At 39.4% G+C, this 19,535-nt stretch overlaps 1 protein-coding gene across 1 annotated transcript in view; it reads right to left on the bottom strand.

Annotated features, from left to right (window-relative positions):
• cobl (cordon-bleu WH2 repeat protein) overlaps positions 1-19,535 on the bottom strand; it is a 156,796-nt gene that overhangs the window by 67,363 nt on the left and 69,898 nt on the right. Inside the window, exon 7 of the mRNA XM_042332280.1 lies at positions 17,151-17,339. Coding sequence (XP_042188214.1) covers positions 17,151-17,339 — 189 coding nt within the window. The remainder of the gene's footprint in view (positions 1-17,150; positions 17,340-19,535) is intronic.

The raw sequence follows: 19,535 nt of genomic DNA on the forward strand, positions 1-19,535 counted from the left end.
GTCTCCTTGTCTCTCCTCTGGTTCTTTTGCCAATTAGCTTAAAGCTTTGTCCTCTGCTTACCGACCTACCTACCAGAGGAAACAGTTTCTCCCCATCTGATATTTGAATTATTGTATCAGTAATATATGTGTAATGGTAAAATAAATCATTGCTCTTCTGCTGCGGTGTTTAAAATGGCAATATAACATTTCAGAATTATTTTTTACATTGCTAGTCACCATGGTGAGAGTGACACTCCTGAATAATGCTGGAGATTTACTTCCTACCCAATGCAACATCAATTTTAATGCCTTTGAAGTTATTTCTGAAAAAAACAAAGCTTCTTTAAGTTATCCATGTGTTAAATCCATAAAGTTTAGCATTTTGTTTAGAGATTGTACAGGTGATGAAATTCAATAGTAGCTGGAAGTCTCGTAACAAAACATTGAAGCTTTAAGGCTTTATTCATACACATGCAGGTTGTTTGTGAGGAAGTTTTAGTTGCTTCCCCTAAATCTTAAGTCCTCATACTTTATTCTTTCTTTATCCCCATCCCGGCACAAATAGATAGATCTTAACTTGTTCCTCTTTTACACATTTCTTCACCCCACAACACCCAAAATTAAGTCTCCTACTCCCTGCTATTTTGATTTTTAGCAAGCAAAACTCAAGTTTTGGCAATGGCACCTCGACTCCTGTTAATTTGGTTACACGGAATATAAAGGAGCTGTATTCTAATGGTCTAAATTCTGAGCTTAGCCAGTCAATTACACTTCAAAGTACTGACAATATATGTACAGCATTGGTCTGTAAAACTGAGTGGGGGGGAGTGGAAGATAACTGAAAGCAGGGTCAGACAGATAGATCGTAAGATGGGCTTTGAAAGCGGAGAGGAAGGGGTGGGAGGGGTTGAGGAGGAGGAATCCAGGATAGAGTTCCAGAGAGGTGAGGCAGAATGGCTGAAAGTTCGCCCGCCAATGGTGAGCAGAAGACTTGAAGCAAACCAATGTTAGCTGAGTAGAAGGAGCAGCCGGGGGCAGTAGGATCTACTATAGCTGATTTGATGTGAATTCAGGATTAATGAGAATCAACTGGATAAATACCAATAAGTTGGTGAGAATTCATTGGGGGTAGTTTCATGGCTAGTTTTGTACCTAGCTCAGATACTGTAGGAACTGTTTACAGAAACATATGCACAACAAACATGACATTTCTTTTGATCTATTTGGTCTTTTTGAGAAACACTGTAGTCTGCAGAGGGAATTGATTGTGTTTTGAGCAAATGTTCCCTTTTAAACTAACACACCCACTAATTTTTAATTGCTGTCCACTGTACCATAAGTATTCAACGTTTAATGGAGCAATACAGTTTGAATAGGATATTAATTTACCACAATACTGTATTTTACCGTATCCACCAGTGACAGTAGCCTCTATGCAATACTAGGGCAATTGAGAGCCCTGCATCCAAATAAATCAATGGAGTTGTGCACATTAACATCTCTCATATGTTTTTGCTGATATTTTACAAGTATAGAAAGCTAATGTGCCCTGGTTGCAGATACACAGCTGCTAACCTTATAGTCTTGCTGGTAGAATCCTGCTCTTTCAGATTGTCTTGCTATCTTTATCAAACATCTGATTTCACCAATCCTACAGCATTTAACTATACATTTTGGGTCAGTGAGTTACAAACAACCACTCCACATTTATGATCAGCATTTCTAGAAGAGACAAATAGCTTTCAAAATCTACTGCACTAAAATCTTGCATTATTTAGTAAACTAAAGGGTAAATAGTGCCCATTATATTCAATGCCCATTAAAAGAAACTCAATTATTGCTGAAACTAGCAGTGACATCAGCAACAGAACTGAGAATGTGCTAATGTCTTCAGTGTTTATCACATGTTCTCATCAGTATATGAAGTTCATTCCTTTTTAAGCCACTTGAGCTGTGATTTATGTAAATCTGCTCAGGTTGGCTAATTCTGTGCTTTCTCACTACCAGTCTATTGCTGACAGCTGATTTTTTCACATTCGCTGACTGTTTCTGTGTTACTGCTCCTTACTAATGAGGACTCTCTGTTAGCAACAAATTGCAGGGTAAGAGTTATCGATGATTCACTGAGAGTCTTAATCTGTCTGAGGCTAATCAATATATCACTATTAGCAACCACTGCAGAGGAAGGGTAATTCATATAAAGCGAGCAGAAATAAATCGTGGATTGGGAATCACAACGGTGGAACGAGTAGGGAAGAAAACATGGAGCGAGAGCACATAATTTTTAGAAAGTGGTTGTGAGAATCCATGCACAAGAGCAGAACGCTTTGTGAATAAACTGCCTGAACTGCATTACTGGAAAATATACAACTTTTAAAATATATATTTAAAGGGTTATTCTTTCAAATTCTCTAAAATGTTAATAATTAAATCACTGGATAAAAGAATCAGTTTTATTCAGGGCAAGTTTTCTTTTCATACTCACAGTAGTAAAGCTACCATTTGCTTTGATGGGGGCAGGGAATCTTCCCCCTCAGCTCCTATAAACCCTGCCATAAAAGCCCTCATTGGACAGGGTAGTCCTAGCTTGACAAGCTGTGGGAAGCTTGCCAGAAAAGCCCTCAATGACATTTTTAGCTGGTTAAACAGCCTGGGTGCCTTGGTTCTTACCAACCTGTGCCTAATACTCTGCACGCTACGGAATTAAGTAAATAGGGTGTGCATGCCATTCCAGATACAGGGACATGTCTACGTATAGGTGGCATACACATGTGAAACTCTTAAATATGGTCAAAACACAAAATATTGCAGATGCTGGAAATCTGAAACAAAAACAGAAGTCTCTGAGAACACTCAGCAGGTCAGGCAGCATCTATGGAGAAAGGAAAGTGAGTCAACTTTTCGGGTCCATGACCCCGTGTTCTGACGAAGGGTCATGGACCTGAAAAGTTGACTCACTCTCCTCTCTCCATAAATGCTGCCTGACCTGCTGAGTGTTCCCAGCGACTTCTGTTTTGGTTTCTTAAGCATGGTGTTTGGTTTCCCCATGTATCAGACACCCAGCTGACCATAAGCAAACATCTCCTTTGTACCCCTTATATTATGTCAATGCAATGGTTTGTTCAGAAGAACTCTGAAATTCCTCTCATGGAATTAGAAGTTGGGAGAACCACCAAAACAAGGTATTAGGGAACTTGTTTCAATGTCTACTTCTGCGACCGATTGGAAGTGGAATTTTGAGAAAAGGATTGATGTACTGTACTTTAACAGCACAGGCTAGGAAACAGCAACACATCTTTTTTNCACCATGTTTCAGCTGAAGTGACTGGCACCACAATACTGCTGCCTCAATCTCGAGCAATGTCAATCCGAGCTCTGAAACCACTTTAGTCAAAACCATTTATCATGGGCTGGCTTAACTTCTCAGCTCCATGAATCATTGGGGCTGTAAATATGATAAAATATATAAATATATTACAATATAAGTGTCAACAGGGAACTGAAGTGATAAAACGTGCTGTTACTGATACTTAGCTGGTTAAAGACTATCAATCTTTTTCTTAAAATTGCAGTTTCAGACTCACAGAGCTGGAATTACAAACTAGCTCCCTAACAACAATTTACATTTAAAAAGCTCTTTCACTTCGGGATGACATCTCAAAGCTCATTACACAACTGACTGGGAGCCTGAGCTGAGGGAGATGGGGTGCTGGTAGTGGTGGTGGGGGGTTGGGGATGGCTGGCTGAAAGCAGGTAAAAAGATAACAACAACAATCCTTGCATTTGATATAGCGCTTTTCACGTCTTCTAGACGTCCCAAAGCGCTTCACAGTATATACTGTAAAGTGAATTGACTGTACATTTGTGGGCGAACGCGGCAGCCACTTGCGCACAGTAGTGTCCCACAAACAGTCGTAGATTGAAAATGACCAATTTTATTATTGTTTTGTTTTTTGGAGGGATTATTATTAGGCTCTGTGTGGAGTAAGGAAACTTGCCCAAGGTTTCGCCCTCTGCCTGGAATTGAACTCAGGTCTCTCACTTGCAAAGCAAGTGCTCTAACCACCGAGCTAAGATAAGTCATAAGGTAGGTTTTGAAGGCAGGGAGAGTGGGAGCAAGATGGATGGCATTTAAGAGAGCGGGGATTAGAATGGCTGAAAGCTCATCCACCGATGTTAGGGTGAATTGGGCAGGAGATATGAACCAGGAACAGTTTTCTGAGTGAAGGAGGTAGCTAAGGCAGTAGATTCACAGGAGGGTTAATAATAACTTGTTATTTTGATTGGTGATTGTCCCCGTTTCCATAAGAATGCTATTAAAATGCTCTGAGCAACATCCCATGAGAAACACAGAAATGTCTGTTGCACTTACAACAGGTTAAAGGAAAATAAAAATAGGTATCTGACGTGCAAATGGAACAATTGAAGGGAATGAAATTGGAGTCTACCCAAGGCAGATGGGATGAAAAGCCTCGCCCTCTGCTAACTGGAAGGGCTCCAACTGAGTCTTTGGATGAATTGGGTATTTTTATTCCAATTAATATTGCGAATGAATCTGCACCACAAAACTAGCAACATTTCCGCACAGGTTTACGCTTTGGCATTGTGAAGCCATAAAAATGCAAAAAATGGGAAAAATATGTTAACAGTCTTATAGCACCACCTCTGAGAACGGTGCTTGCTTGTCTCATTTGATAGCACTCTCGCCTTAGAAGTTAGAAGTTTGTGGGTTCAAGCCCCACAAAAGGACTTTGAGCTCATAATCTCGGCTGACATTCCAGAGCAATGATAGAGGAGTGCTGTACCACCCTCTGGATGAGATGTTAAATGAAGGTTGCATCTGCCTGTTCAGGTGGACTGAATGATCCCATGACATTACTTGGAAAAAAGAGGAATTTCTCCAGGTGTCCTGGCCAACAACCAGATAAAATTGTCCATTCACCTCAAGGTTGTTCATCGAGTATTGCTGTACCTAAATTGGCTGCTGAGCTTGTCAAGCTTTACAGTAAATCGTGTAAAGGACTTTGCGATGTTTTCATGCTGTCATGAGATATCAAATGCAGTTATAATGGAGTTAAAACATATTTGTTGAAACACAGTAGAAAGAGCATTAAGGGGTTAGGTTATTTTTCAGTGAACACTTCACTTAGCCTTGTTCTCTGGAATTTCACTCCTTCCTTCTCTGCTTTTTGTAAAAAGAACTTCTTTGATTGCACCTATGATCATATCCCACATACCCCTCTTCTCTCACCTTATTTGGCCTCTGACTCCATCTCCGTAAAGTGCTTTGAGATGTTCTCCCAATGTGAAAGATGCAATATAAATGCAAGTTGTTGTTGTCAGTGTTCACTGACCTCTGCCAAGCAGTGCATATTCTGGCAAGAAGTGCATGTTTGGTGAATGTATTGAGCTTCACTCTTCACTCCTCGCCCCCTCCTTAGCCTCCTTCAAATCCTATCTCAAGACCCTCCTCTTCGACCATGCCATTGGTCACCCCCCTTCCCCTCCCCTCCTTCCCCCCCCCCAACCCGTGTCTGAAATGCTGTACTCTGTCCAGCGCCTTGGGACGTCCTCCCGACATGAAAGGCGCTATACAAATGTAATCTTGTTGTTGTTCACTCACTTGTGTTTAGATTGCAATTAGTCATTTGAAGAGTTCACCACCAAAGGTCTGTAAATATAATGACAAGCGGACAACTCTTCAACTCTTAACATGGCCCATGATGTACCTTGCAAACCTAAGCACACTTCATCCTAACACTCAAAGCAAAAGTGAAACAGGATTCCTCCATCAGCACTGACATCTCTCACCCCGATAAGCACAAATAAGCATTTCCTGTAAGTAAGGAGTAAACTTTAGACCTTTTAAAAACGCAACACTTGTTTTTATACTACAAACCATTTCTAAAAACAAGTCTCTGGCAATTTCTTCTTAATATTGTGAAGTGGAATGACAAGAGTGCTCAGGACATAGATTGTTGCTTTGTTTCCAGTATTCTCAAATTAAATTAAAAATGTGTGATCTTGTTCAGCACAAATTTCCATTTTGGTGCTGAAATTCTACTACAGTGCAATCCTCAAAGGATTAAAAGCTCAGCTCCTCTTTCAAACAGCATGCCACTTTGAACGCTGTTGCTAAGAGGAAACAGTAAAAATAACATCACAGTAATCCTTCAATAAAATGATCCTTTCATGTTAGTGCCATTGTTTTAACAGTTTTAATATCACTTTCAAAACTCAATAATTGTTCCATACTTTGATTTTCTTTTAGAATCTTTCCACTGTTAGTTTTTTGGAATTGCAGAACTTGTACATTGCTTAACAGTGCACTGTTAAGAAAACATTTAGATCGAAAACAGAGCTTTAAATGCCTTCAAACAAAGTTAATCCTTTTCCCTAAATGAGAAGTTTTATTCAGTGAAAAATACATTCACTTCAGCGGGAGCCATTTTTTTCCATGTGAGGGCAAAGGATAAATATTTGTTGGAAAGAAAATGTTATTTATTCTTTTTCAATTAAAAGACTGAAGCAGTGAAAAGTTGTGACCTTTTTAGAATTACATTATTAAGTTATGGTACTGCAGCTGTCAAGTTTTAAGTGCTCTGTATATTAGAAATATGCACGATGACCCATATATTGGAATACAAGAAAGAATTTCCCTTACATGGGACGCTGTAGCAGTGATGTTTACCAAAATAGAAATGATTACTGAAACATCTTGTGTCTGTCTCTAAAGCAATGCATTACCGTGTTTATATGCAGGGTACATTGATTTTTACTTTGACGTAAAAACTGTCTCCACTGTGCAGAAAACCCCCGAAGAAGGCTCAACTGTGGTCATTTTTTAATTTGCTAATAAAAGCAACAGTTCAGTGTACTGTACTGTGCAGTGGATCTGCAACATTTAGTGCGAGGGACATAGGTCCGTGCTGTGCAGGGTGATGCCTAGCAGAGGCAGTGAACCCCATGAGGGGGAGAGCGGGAATCAGAGGGTATTCTCCACCAAGTCATTCTGGCATGTATTGTGGCAGCTAGCTGAAAGCAACTGACAACAGCCCAAAACAGAGCCTCGACAGTCTGCTAAAAGGAGAACACATATACAACTAGAAAAGAATGGCTGTCATTAATGACTTATGTACTAACTATTAAAATAAACTGTATGTGATTGACAACATCAACCTTTGCACATTGGTAGTTTTGCATATAAGTTAGCTGTCGTGGGCAAGCTGTGTCATACAAAAGGCATTTTTAATGTATTAGTAGGAATCACATCACTTTTAAATATTTATTTTAGCTCCAATATTTAATTATTTTCTTCTCTCTAAGTATACTTCCCACGCCGCCCTCATTCCTATTATAGCAGGTATGTAAGCAACATGATCCCAAGGCTCTGCATCTGCCATAAGATTGTGATCTAAGACATGGACATGGATTAGTAACTGGCTAAAGGGAAGGAAGCAGAGTGTTGTTGTAAGGCAAAAAAAATGAAATGGAGGTGAAGGTATTGAGAGGGTTGCCTCGAGCCTGGGATCCCTTCTGTTCCTGATATACTTAAAATGTCTTGAATGCACTCCATTGTAAGGTAATACAATTTGCAGGTGACATCAAGCTAAGAGGGTTTGTTGAATTACAGAAGGCAACAAAGATTTTCCAAAGAAAACTCGATAAGGAATACAGTTGGACTTATCATTATCAAATTAAGATAAACACTGATAAATTCAAGGTACTGTGTATAGGAAGTACACACAGAAGGCAGATGTGCTCCATGGATGGGTTAGAACATGTCAAGGGGAAGCTGGGAAACCAAGGGGCATGAGTTGACTCACTGTTCACCATGATCGAATGGGTCTGAGCTGCTCAATCTCCCCGGGTTCTCCCTCAGTCTCACCGAACCCGTGCGAAACTTAGGCATCAGGTTTGATCCCCAGCTTTCCTTTCAAACCCACATGCGTTCACTGACCAGCACCACTTTTTTCCAACTCCATCACATTGCCTGCCTCCGTCTGTACCTCACAACCAATGCAGCCGAAACCCTCTTCCACACCTTCGTCACTTCGTGGCTGGACTGTACCAATGCCCTCCTCGCTGGTTTCCCCAGCTCCACTATACACAAAATTAAATTAATCCAAAACTCTGCCTATTAAATATTCCCAATCAATTCTACAAACAGAAGATTAAGAGATGTCCCGGGAAGTCTGCAAAGGAACAAATAACGGAGCCTAGTTCTTTTGCTCAGCATGCTGTTTACCCGATTCACTGGCACTAGCGTTAATAAAATCGATCAGTTCACCAATTTTACATACTACAATATCCCTCATAGGAACACAGGAGAAGTCTATTTAGCCCACCGAGCCTGGTCCACCAGTTTAGTAAATCTAGCAGAGGCCAATGGCAACTTTTAAACAAATGTTCGTAACAAAAAAACACTCCTCCTAGCCACATTTGGTTATTTCCCTGCTGCATGGAGATCAGCCACTCAATGTCCCAAGCTCAGTTGGTAGCCACTCAGCTGACATCAACTAAGAAACCTGTCAGTAATTGGCTCCATAGATTAATGTGGATCAGCATTCTTCCCAGTCCTTGTCAATCCAGAGAATTGGACAGCACCAGTGCGATCAGTTTTTGTTTCTCATAAGTCTAATACCTGCGGAATAGAGGTTCAAAAGTTTTTCTTTAGTTAGCCAGGAACCTAAAATATGCAGAAACCTATCATCATGCTAAAGAGTATGCAAACCAGACCGAGAGTTCCATGCATCCAACAACAACAAAATTACATTTATAAAGCGGCTTTCACGTTGGAAGGATGTACACCTGAGCTGGGGTTGGAATTCAGAGGGGTGGAGGGAGGGTGGCCAAAAGCATGATCAAAGAGGAAAGTCTTGAGACGGGCCTTGAACAAGGGAGGGAGGGGGCAAGGCAGGGGGGATTCTGGGATAGAGTTCCTGAGGGTGGGGGCAGAAGAGCTGAGGTCCAACTGCACCTACACATGGAAATTCCCATGTATTGGAATAGAATGTACACTCTCTCCCTGGATGGATGCATCCTGCTTACCTAATTTCGAAGACTATCAAGCGCAAGCTAGTAAGAACCAAGGCTTGGGGACCCCAGAGTGTGCATTGGGGTACTGTTGGGAGATTAACCAGCTAAAACCGCATAGCTTGCCATTGATAGTAATGTCTAGCAAACTTAATGCTGCTTGTCCAGCTAAGACCACCTAATCCGTCATGTCTTTGGCTTGCAGGGTTAACAGGAGCTAAGTGAGTTGATTCCCTGCCCCAGTGACTGGTCTTCTCCTCCAATTCCTACCAATGAGCCAGGCTGGCTGTGCTGTTATCAGCAGTATCCTGGAGGGATGTACCAAGGAGCTGAACAGTTAAGGGTTTGCATCAGAGCTGGGATTTGAATTCAGAGGGGTGGGAGGGTACTACAGACCCACCTGGAATAGCAAGACCACCACAGAGGGCTGGCTCAATTCAGACTTTCGTTGCCAAATGTCACCTTGGAGGCAGTTCAGCTCCAAGGAGACCACGCTCTCACCAACACCCCACCCCCACCTCCATCCTCCCCAAAGAGGATAGTCACTAGTTGGTCAACAGTAGGAAGTAATGAGATTTCCTGTGAAGACAACCAGACAAAATGTCAAATGAAGCTTGGCGCCAACACTAAAAATATACACTGTAAATGCCAAACACAAACTGCACTGCTTGGCAGTCTGAAACAAACAACTCCTTTGTCTGTTAAAAGTCCAGAATATGTAGAGGTTTATGAAAAATTATTGACAACGCAGGCAGGCTGAATTGATGGTACCCACTTTGGGTAAATATTGATTATTCAACCAGATTCCTCTACAAGGACAAATAAAAATGTACACTTTGAGCACGTGGGAAGATAGCAGTTGATCAAAGTATTCAATGATTTCAAAGAATAATGCCACGTTCTGTGGGTACGTTGGCAAACAACTAAAGGTCAGCTTCTGCTGAAACCGATTTTCGGAACTGAAACTACATGTCATTTTTGTAATGGCAGTAATGAAAATACCATTCGCCTGTAGAACATACAGTCATTACACTCTACAATAAACTTTGTGAAGTGCTTTGAGATGTTTTGATAACCTGATAAGGTTCTATATCAAATGCTAGGACTTTTTATATCTAGTTTACATCTAATTAGTAATTAGTAAACACCACTGATCACGTTCTCTATCACTTGGTTTGCCATGTAACTGATAAATGTAGGTTATCCCAGGAGTTGTCTTTGAGCATAGAAACAGAAAACCATTGAGCTATCAAGCCTATTCAACCAGTTTATTAGATTATGGCAGATCATTTAATCTCAATTTTTCACCTTTTTGCCATAGCTCTTAATGTGCTAATTTTTGTCCATCTCACATTTAAGCATCCAAAATGATGCCTCTGGGGCAGTGCATTCCACATTTTCACAACTGTGAAGAAATGCTTCTGGATTTCATTGCTAAACTTCTAACACACTTAAACATATACAGTTGAACCCCATTATAAGGCACTCTTTATAATGCTGGTTTACCTACAAGATGGGTACCCTATGGACCCACCCTGTGTTTTTGCACTGATGCAATGTGCAGTGAGTGATGTTGGTGACAACCTAATGACCTGGAAATCGGCTTTTTTTTTTAGCAGAGGATGTTTCCCACAAACAGTGCACAGAAAGTGCCAATAGCGGTGACCCAATGACACAGAAATCAGCCATTTTTTATACAAGAAACAGGTTGGTGTTCTGTAGACAGAAGGAGTGCTGACTAGTGGCCATTGGCAGGTACCATGTTATGACCCCTCCTCCTCCAGCTACTACCTTATAATGGGGTTCTATATATTATAATAATATAAAAAACACTCAATTAGATTGTCAGGTCATCAACTGTATATTTGAGGTGTGATTCTGTTAGACACCTCATTTAACCATCTCAAATGTTGTTTAGACCACATATTCCGAATATGCCATTGTTAACTCGCAGATGGCTAATTTGGCGATGGAATTAACGAGAGCAATCTGTTATATCCGGTTTTAGATTGCGGGACAAGAAGGGGGTTATCCTCTATGAGATTATGATCAGAGTTTTCATCTACATCTGATCACATGAAAGGAAGACCGGTGATGGAACACTTTTTCATTTTGAGATGAGGAAGAAAATAAATCCATGTGTTTTATGTAGCATCAGAGGCTGTACTTGTTCATTAATAGCACTTCTGTTCGCTAACAGTTTTTTAGTAAATATTATAAATAAATAACTGAAACATGCCAAAAGTAAAAACTAACTCCAATTTCATCAGTTTATTGATACATAACAGTAGCAAAGAAATGAAAAAACACATTGAAACCTTTAGGCATATCCTTTCTGTAACTATTTACTCAGTAAATAAATGACATGATTTGACCCTTAATTTTGTTACGTTTTAGGGCAAGACAGGAAACTTCCCATAAAATATGAGATGTTTAAATGTCTAAAATAGCTGAGATTTCCTCTTTCTCTTGGATCCCATTATTATTTAATATTTCCACTGAGGAAGCTATTCCGTAGTACCAAATATTTTCACATGTATTCAAACTCTTAGAGCGTAATGGACAAGGATGTTTGTTTTGGCTGACGAGCACATTTCCTCTGCGCAGCAAAATACAATGTAATCGTCTTCTCCACTGCCCCGCAGTAAAATTAAAACTGGAATAAACTCACTTAGATATTAAAAAAAGTGTCCCAGCCAGGCTACTGGAACACAGTTATATACATATATATATACACACACATTGTATAGATATATATATTAATAATCATTCCTACATTTAATATAGCGCCTTTTAGATTGTGAGGATATCTCATTGAGCTTCACATGATATATTGTAAAGTGTAATTTCTGTGTATTTTGTAGTATAAATATTGGATATACACACAAAAGAATCTAACATTTTAAAATCAAGTGACATTAGGAAGACTGTTTAAGATCAAGAATATTAATTTATGTATTCTTAAATTCAGATCAGGAACCCGTGATAGGAGTCTATCTTTTATACTCATACACATTTAAGTATAACAGAAATATAATAATCCTTGCATTTGATATGGCGCCTTATCACATCTTTGTGAGACGCCTCAAAGCGCTTCACAGAATATACTGTAAAGTGAATTGACTGTATATTTTATGGGCGAAACACAGCAGTTAATTGCGCACAGCAGAGTCCCACAAACAGTCATAGACTGAAGTGACCAATTTATTATTATTATTTTTTTTGAAAGAATTATTACCCCCCAATCGACTAACAATGGGGTTCCTACTTACTGCTAGGTGAACAGTGGCCGGTGGAGTAAGGAAACTTGCCCAACATTTCGCCCTGCCAGGAATTGAACCCAGCTCTCTCGCTTGTGATGCAAGTGCTCTAACCACTGAGCTACAGGACTCCACAAATGTTACAGTTCGTGTAATACAATTACGGTCATGGCACAAACATATTTGTGGAGTAATGTTTTCAATTATAGTATAGATTAGAAATAATCACAAATAAAATGTTACATGTCAAGGAAATGCAAAATACTTAATGTAATGGTAGATAGAAAATGTTATCATCTTAACGTTCACAATGTTAAAATGATAACATTGTTAATGTTAAGATTTTAATATCAATATCTCAAGAATCTTGGAACAAAGTTTTATATATATAACATGTACTTTATAGCAATATGCACACACATATCTAACATATCTAACATCTTACAAACTCTTTGAGATCCAGGAGAAGAGAGTTTAATATAAATCTTTCACAGGTTTAATTTTTTATGGAGTAAACGTTTGCATTGCAACAAATTTGATGTCAATTCTGATTGAAGGTCATATTCAAAACTTTAACCTCGCATTCCCCTTTCATTACCAAACGACTTCCACGCATTTTCTGCATTTAAATAATGTATGTCTGTGTAACCACACCCAATAGGTCAAGATGGACAAAAAAGGTTTCTGACAACCAGATCTCATCAGAGAAAAATAGGTCTCACTCATTCTTTACATGAAATTGTATCCAAAGTAAGCCACTTTGCAAATAGGAAAAGTTCCTTGAACAACACAGTTTTGATGTTTCAGATTTATCCATGTGATTGTCCCTTCTCACACTATATAAATAGGTTCTCCCTCAGGCTACTGTCATCTTATTTTCCCAGAAGTATGTGTGAACAAGTCACAATGTGAAAATGCTGAAACCATTTTCTTTTTTCCAAGCTACCTGATCCCTGGAAGAAAGAGGACAAAGGCAAGTTGATGGGTGTGAATTCAACGTATGAAGGGTGGTTTCATTTGCAGGATAGATTGATATTACGAGCGGGATCATTTTACTTTCTTCTTTAATCTCACAAAATACAATCTTTAATAGAAGGTGGTTCTTTTTGCAGAAAGTGTTTATTCTTTCAAGAATAAATTAGATAAATTTCTGTTAGGAAATAATATATCGTGATACAGTATATAGTTTGGGACTTAATATGTGCAAGCGACAATCAGGACAATAATAATAATAATACTTGCATTTGATATAGCGCTTTTCACGTCTTCTAGACGTCCCAAAGCGTTTCACAGAATATACTGTAAAGTGAATTGACTGTATATTTGTGGACGAACGCGGCAGCCAATTGCACACAGCAATGTCCCACAAACAGTCATGGATTGAAAATGACCAATTTATTATTGTTTTTTTTTGGAGGGATTATTATTAGGCTCTGTGTGGAGTAAGGAAACTTGCCCAAGGTTTCGCCCTCTGCCTGGAATTGAACTCAGGTCTCTCACTTGCAAAGCGAGTGCTCTAACCACTGAGCTACAGGACTCCAGGATGGTAGAAGACAAACTAGATGGAGCAAATTCTTATGTTCTTATTTCTAAAAAATGTGGCAGGTATGTTTTAGGTAAAGTTTGGAAATTGAGATTGTAAATTTAGGGGTCCAAAAGAGAATTCATATAGTTGTGCTTGCATCTGATACAGTGCCTTAGCATATACTATACTAGTCCATACTACTTTCAGAAACTATCCAACTTTGGTACTGCTGTAAAAATCACATGAAACAACAACAACAAATTACATTACAAGCACCTTTCACGTCGGGAGGACGTCCCAAAGTACTGGACAGTCAGGGATTTGGACCCGAGCAGGGGGTTGGGATCAGGGAAGGTAGAGGGCAGGGAGGGTAGGGAGGAGGATAACCGAAGGTGAGGTCAAAGAGGAGGATCTTGATATTGCCTTGAAGGAGGCAAGGGAGGGAGCAAGGCTAAGGGACTGTGGGATGGAGTTCCAAAGAGTGGGGCAGAAGGGCTCAAGGCCTGACCGCTGATGGTGGAGTGGGGGACATGGAGCAGGCTGGAGTCTGCTGAGCAGAGGGAGCAGACAGGTTGATATGGGGTCATCAGGTCACAGAGGTAATAAGGAGCAAGGCGTTGGAGGGCTTTGAAGGTGAAAATTTTAAATTCTATCCTCTGGGGAATGGGGAAACATCATGAAAGATATACTTCTTGTTATCTACACTTCCAAAAGGTGAGAACCGACTCTCCAGTATGAAGTCTCCTATCCACTAACCCTTAGGGGTATGTCACACTGCTATAAATTGCCCCGTCTGTTGAACTGGCCAAGAGTGGACTAAACTTAAACAACTGTCCACTAGTTGCTGACCTGGGGATGTGCATCCAATGCTCTGGCTCCAGATTTACTGCCTTCCCCCCACAGGAATTAATGTGCTTGTTGCTAGTTAATTCCGGGTTCACCAATATTTTAAGTAATTTGTATGAACAGCATTACTTAACTGAATAAATATAATCAAGTTTACTTTACTGGGATTATTTTCATGCAGAAACAATGTTCTGAACGTTCTGTGTGAACAACATCACTTAACACAGATCGGCAGAACATAGTGTACTAGTGCTAATGTGTCTTGCCAGTTTTAGTGAAAGTATTCAGCAGAGACCATATGTGAATATCATGTGATTTGAATGTGACCCGACCAGACAGTCTGCAGAGGTCCAATTCCCTTGACAGGTAGAGCTGTCTGCTTCAAAATAATTGGCTGTTGATCCAAGCCCACAGCTACTTAAATACTAGTTCAGAAATAAGTGCATTTTAATTGATTACTTTGTAAAAAAATAACAGATGCCATTTTATCCAGGATTCTCTGCCACCCCTGTCTGGTTCCTTTACACAGCAATATCTTACACAATAATATTTACAAACTAGAACTGTTACAAAGTCATTAGCTGACTCAGTCCCATATCCAGTTTCCATATTGCCCTTTAAACAGTACGTTTATATGTTTAACCAACAAAGCGTTGGAAATTAAAGTTTTTTTTAAGTACTGTATACAGTATTCAGTTCTTAGCAATATTTTGCAGCATTAAAAAAGAACACTTTCAGGACGAGAGGAAGACATTTTAGTTCAAGGTTTTTAAATACTGTATCTCCTTAAATCTTGATAATCCATTGTTACTGTGTTTGAAGGGATTATTTTCAAGCACCTATAATGTATAGAGTAACCCAACTTCATCTTTACTTATCTTTACTTAAGAGTTTTTTCCCATTAACTTAGCATTATTGAGCTGAAATAAAAACACAAAACAGGCTTGAAATGCACAGCAGATCAATCAAACTCAAAAGAAAGAGAGGTTAGTGTTTCTTCAGGTGTTCTGTGAAAGTGTCTCACCCAAACCCATCAGATATAATAATAATGATAATCTTCGCATTTGATATAGTGTCTTATCATGACATAGAGGCATCTCAAAGCACTTCACAGGATATACTGTACTGTGAAATGGTTTGAGTGTATTACGCAGGTGATCTCTCTGATTTGGTTGATTGACATTATGTATTTCCAGCATTTAATGTTTTAACTTCACGTTTGCAATAGTTACCAATTTCCTTTTTTTTTCTCTCTGTGAATGTTTTCAAGCCACTTGGTCCAGTTGATATGAACCAGTCAGCTGCAAATGAATCAGACTCACAGAACACGAAGTTTGAGAAAACTTGTACCAAGCTGCAAGTAAATTTGAGTTTCAAAAATAAGCTAGAAATTCGGTCTTGTCCAGCTACCTTATTACCATTTTGTTTCACAACTGTGAAAGACGCTGCTAGATTTCAATGAAAGTCTAAATTCATTTGATTTGTCTGTCATTCCCACAACTATTATTTTTCTTATTGTTGATCTGGAGTTTGCATTGTACAGCTCTCACCAGTGCCAGTGTACAACTATAAATAGACGTACTGTAAAAACATGTCATTAGGCAGGGAAGTTTATACAGACATATTTCCCTTAAAAATATATGCAATATTTCCCATGAAAATGGAACTATAAAAACAATCCAAATAAAGGTGATTGAGAGATAACTTGCATTTTGACATTTTGCATCACTGACATCAACATTTCCAGTATTTATATAGCTTTGCACCAGAAATTCTGTTGTTTTGTAATTGTGAGCCACAAAGCGGTGTATAAGATCCTCCATGCACATTCAACTGCATCACTAGATACCTTCACACATCAAGTTAAATGGAGGAGGCATCTGAACAGTTTCTGCAATGTACAACTATCAGCTTCCACAATATGCACACTTTTCCTAGTCAGATTATTTCTTCCTATTTTGGTATTAGTTTTATTTGATTTAATTTCAGTTTCCTTCATCCACTTGCTTCCCCTGCTTTTGCCCCATTCCAGGTATTCCGCTTATCTATTTCTGTGTCTATTTTGTTTTCTGCCCTCTTGATTTCTCAATGCGTTTGTCTTTCTAGCTTTTTATTTCCATTTCCTTGTCGGCCTCACGTTCCTCCATTGCAATATTTCGGCTATTTTCTTTCCCCAGACTGACCTACCTGCTTAATAGACACAAGGATATTGCCAAAGAAAGGCCCAGCATTGACTTTAGACATAACAATGAGAGGAGCTGGCAGGCAGGCAGGCACTCCCTGTGCTTTTCCCATAATTAAACTGGTTATGAAAGAGAACATCACAGCAGTTCTTTGTTAAACATATCCACGATTCATGAATTTTTATCTTTTTCTTTTATATTCAACTTCCCCAGAAGACGTATATGTCACATCGCACTATTGCAGGTTGTGACAAACACCACTTGTAATGAATGCTATTAGTTTCCTTAAAGTTCTGTGGAACTCCAAAGTAACATTACCTCTTGTGCCCTCTGAGCCACGCTCATCATGGTGTCTTGTTGTGGAGGAGCTGGTGGTGGAGGTGGCGCTCTGCGTTTCTTTACATCTGTCACAGAAGGCATCTTCGATATATTGCTGGCAGAAAGGGATGGATTCAAAACCGTGGATCGCGTACTGACCGTCGGTGTGCACGGAGCTGTTGAAGATCCCTACAATCAGATCGTCACAAAGGATAGAAAATATGGATTAAACTCAACGATGACTTTCAGAACTAATAATAATAATCCTTGCATTTGATATAGCATCTTTCACCTCGGGAAGAAATCTCAAAGTGCCTCACTGGAGACACTGTAGAGTGCAGTGACTGGGTATTTTGTAGGCAATTTGCACACAGCAATGTCCCACAAACAGTCATGAAGTGAATCACCAATTTAATTTGATTCATGTTCAGTAACAAAAACGATTTTCTGAAAATGATTGAAGAGTTTACATCTGTCTTATAGCACGTTCCTTCACATTGGATCATGATTTGAGTTGAAGTCACGTTGGGAGTTTGAACTCACGAAGTCTAGACTGACACTCCAATGCAGTGCTGGGAACATGCTGCATTGTTGGTGGTGCTTTCCTTCATTTGAGGTGTTAAACTGAGTTCCTGTCTGCCTGTTCAGATGGATGTTAAAGATCCCATGGCACTATTCAAAAAGAGAAAGGAGTTTCTTCCAGTGTCCTGGCCTGCAACCCCCCAGATAAAATTAATTGTTCACTTAATGGCCATTTGCGGGACACTGGTTTGTTCAAATTGGCTGCTGCTTTTGACTATAAAAACAGTTAATACACTTTACAGTAAATTCTGTGAAGTGCTTTGAAATGTTTCCCCCTTCCCCCCACCACCCCAGACGTGAAAGGCTCTATATCAAATTCAAGGATTAAGAACATAAGAACATAAGAAATAATAGATGAAAAAAGACCAAGGTCCATCTAATTTGTCTTCCACCTTCCTGGCGGTCGCATGCACATATGTCCCAAACTACCTATGTACTAATATCCCATAATGCTATTTCCTAAAAGAAAACTATCTAATCTATGTTTGAAAGAATCAACACTTCCTACTTCAACCATCTTCCACACTAAACTATTGTTTGCGTAGATTTGTTTTGAATTTACCCCCCTTCAATCGCAGGATTATTAATACAACTGCAAAATTAACTTTGCTTTGCCTTATTAATACTAAAGAATTCTTGTATGATACAAAAAGCAGCACTTTGATTGTGAGAAATGATACAATCATATCCTTAAAGGAAAACCATTCAATTCAGATTTGCAAAACCATTCTTTGACTATTACAAGATAATCAGAATTCCTAAGATTCCCTCTACCTGAACCTTGAACACTTGGGATTAGAGCAAAAGGAATACTCTTTGGAGAACAGAAATACGCGAAACACTCAAATCTCCTGATAATGACAACAGGAAAGAATGCAATCCTGCTTGCTAGTGCATCAAAGTGTCCATTAATACACTGTTTGACCGTAAATCTAGTTTTTTTCAGGTTGTGCTCGGGAGTTGAGGGAGACCATGGTTCAAATCTTGCTGGGAACCTGAAAATGTCATCTGTGGAATGCAAGTAGTCATGGTTTCATAATGCACTGAGAATGTTAGATTGAACTCCTGCTGAGCATTTTCCTCAATTACTGGGGGACGGTGGGGGGAGTACTGAGCGGTTGGGTAGAAATTTCAGTTTTATCCTTTGCCTGTGATTATTCAGTCCCCCTTGGAGATGGAATGGATTGATAGAATTCCTGACAAGAGAAGTTGTGTTGAGCTTCGCATTGTGCTCAACGTCCCTTTCTTTTTCCGTCAATACACCTTGGGCAGCAACAACAATTTATATGTGGCCCTTGACGTGGGCTAGTTTTAAGATGTTCTAATGATGTGATAATGCGCTATATATAATGCAAAGCTTATTATTATTATGCAGTGTATTATTTGGGATGATTATATGGCTCCTACTAAGCTAAAGCAAACACTGCTACCAGAAGCCCAGAAATAAAGACCTAGCACTCGAGCTCGGGGTGGATAAGAGAGGAAAGATGACTGAAAACACAGTCAAAGAGGTAGGTAAACCTTGAACAAGGCGACAAAGAAAGTAGTCAGAGGGTCTCTGAGATGGAGTGGCAGAGAGTGGGGCAGAATTAGATAAACATTTAAAGAATAAAAGTAAAAGAGTATGGAGAAGACCAGGGAAATGTGGTTACAGTAATTAGCTCCACCAATGGGTGAATCAATCTCCAACTAGGCTGTAATTTCTATGATTCCAGTGGCACAGGTGCTCCCTAATGGTCACGTAACGCTACCAATTTTGTTTGCAAAGCAGTGTATGATGCCTTCAGTTGAAAATGCAACTAC

Source organism: Callorhinchus milii, unplaced genomic scaffold (genome assembly GCF_018977255.1).
Source record: "Callorhinchus milii isolate IMCB2004 unplaced genomic scaffold, IMCB_Cmil_1.0 Scaffold2, whole genome shotgun sequence".
Taxonomy (NCBI): Eukaryota; Metazoa; Chordata; class Chondrichthyes; order Chimaeriformes; family Callorhinchidae; genus Callorhinchus; species Callorhinchus milii.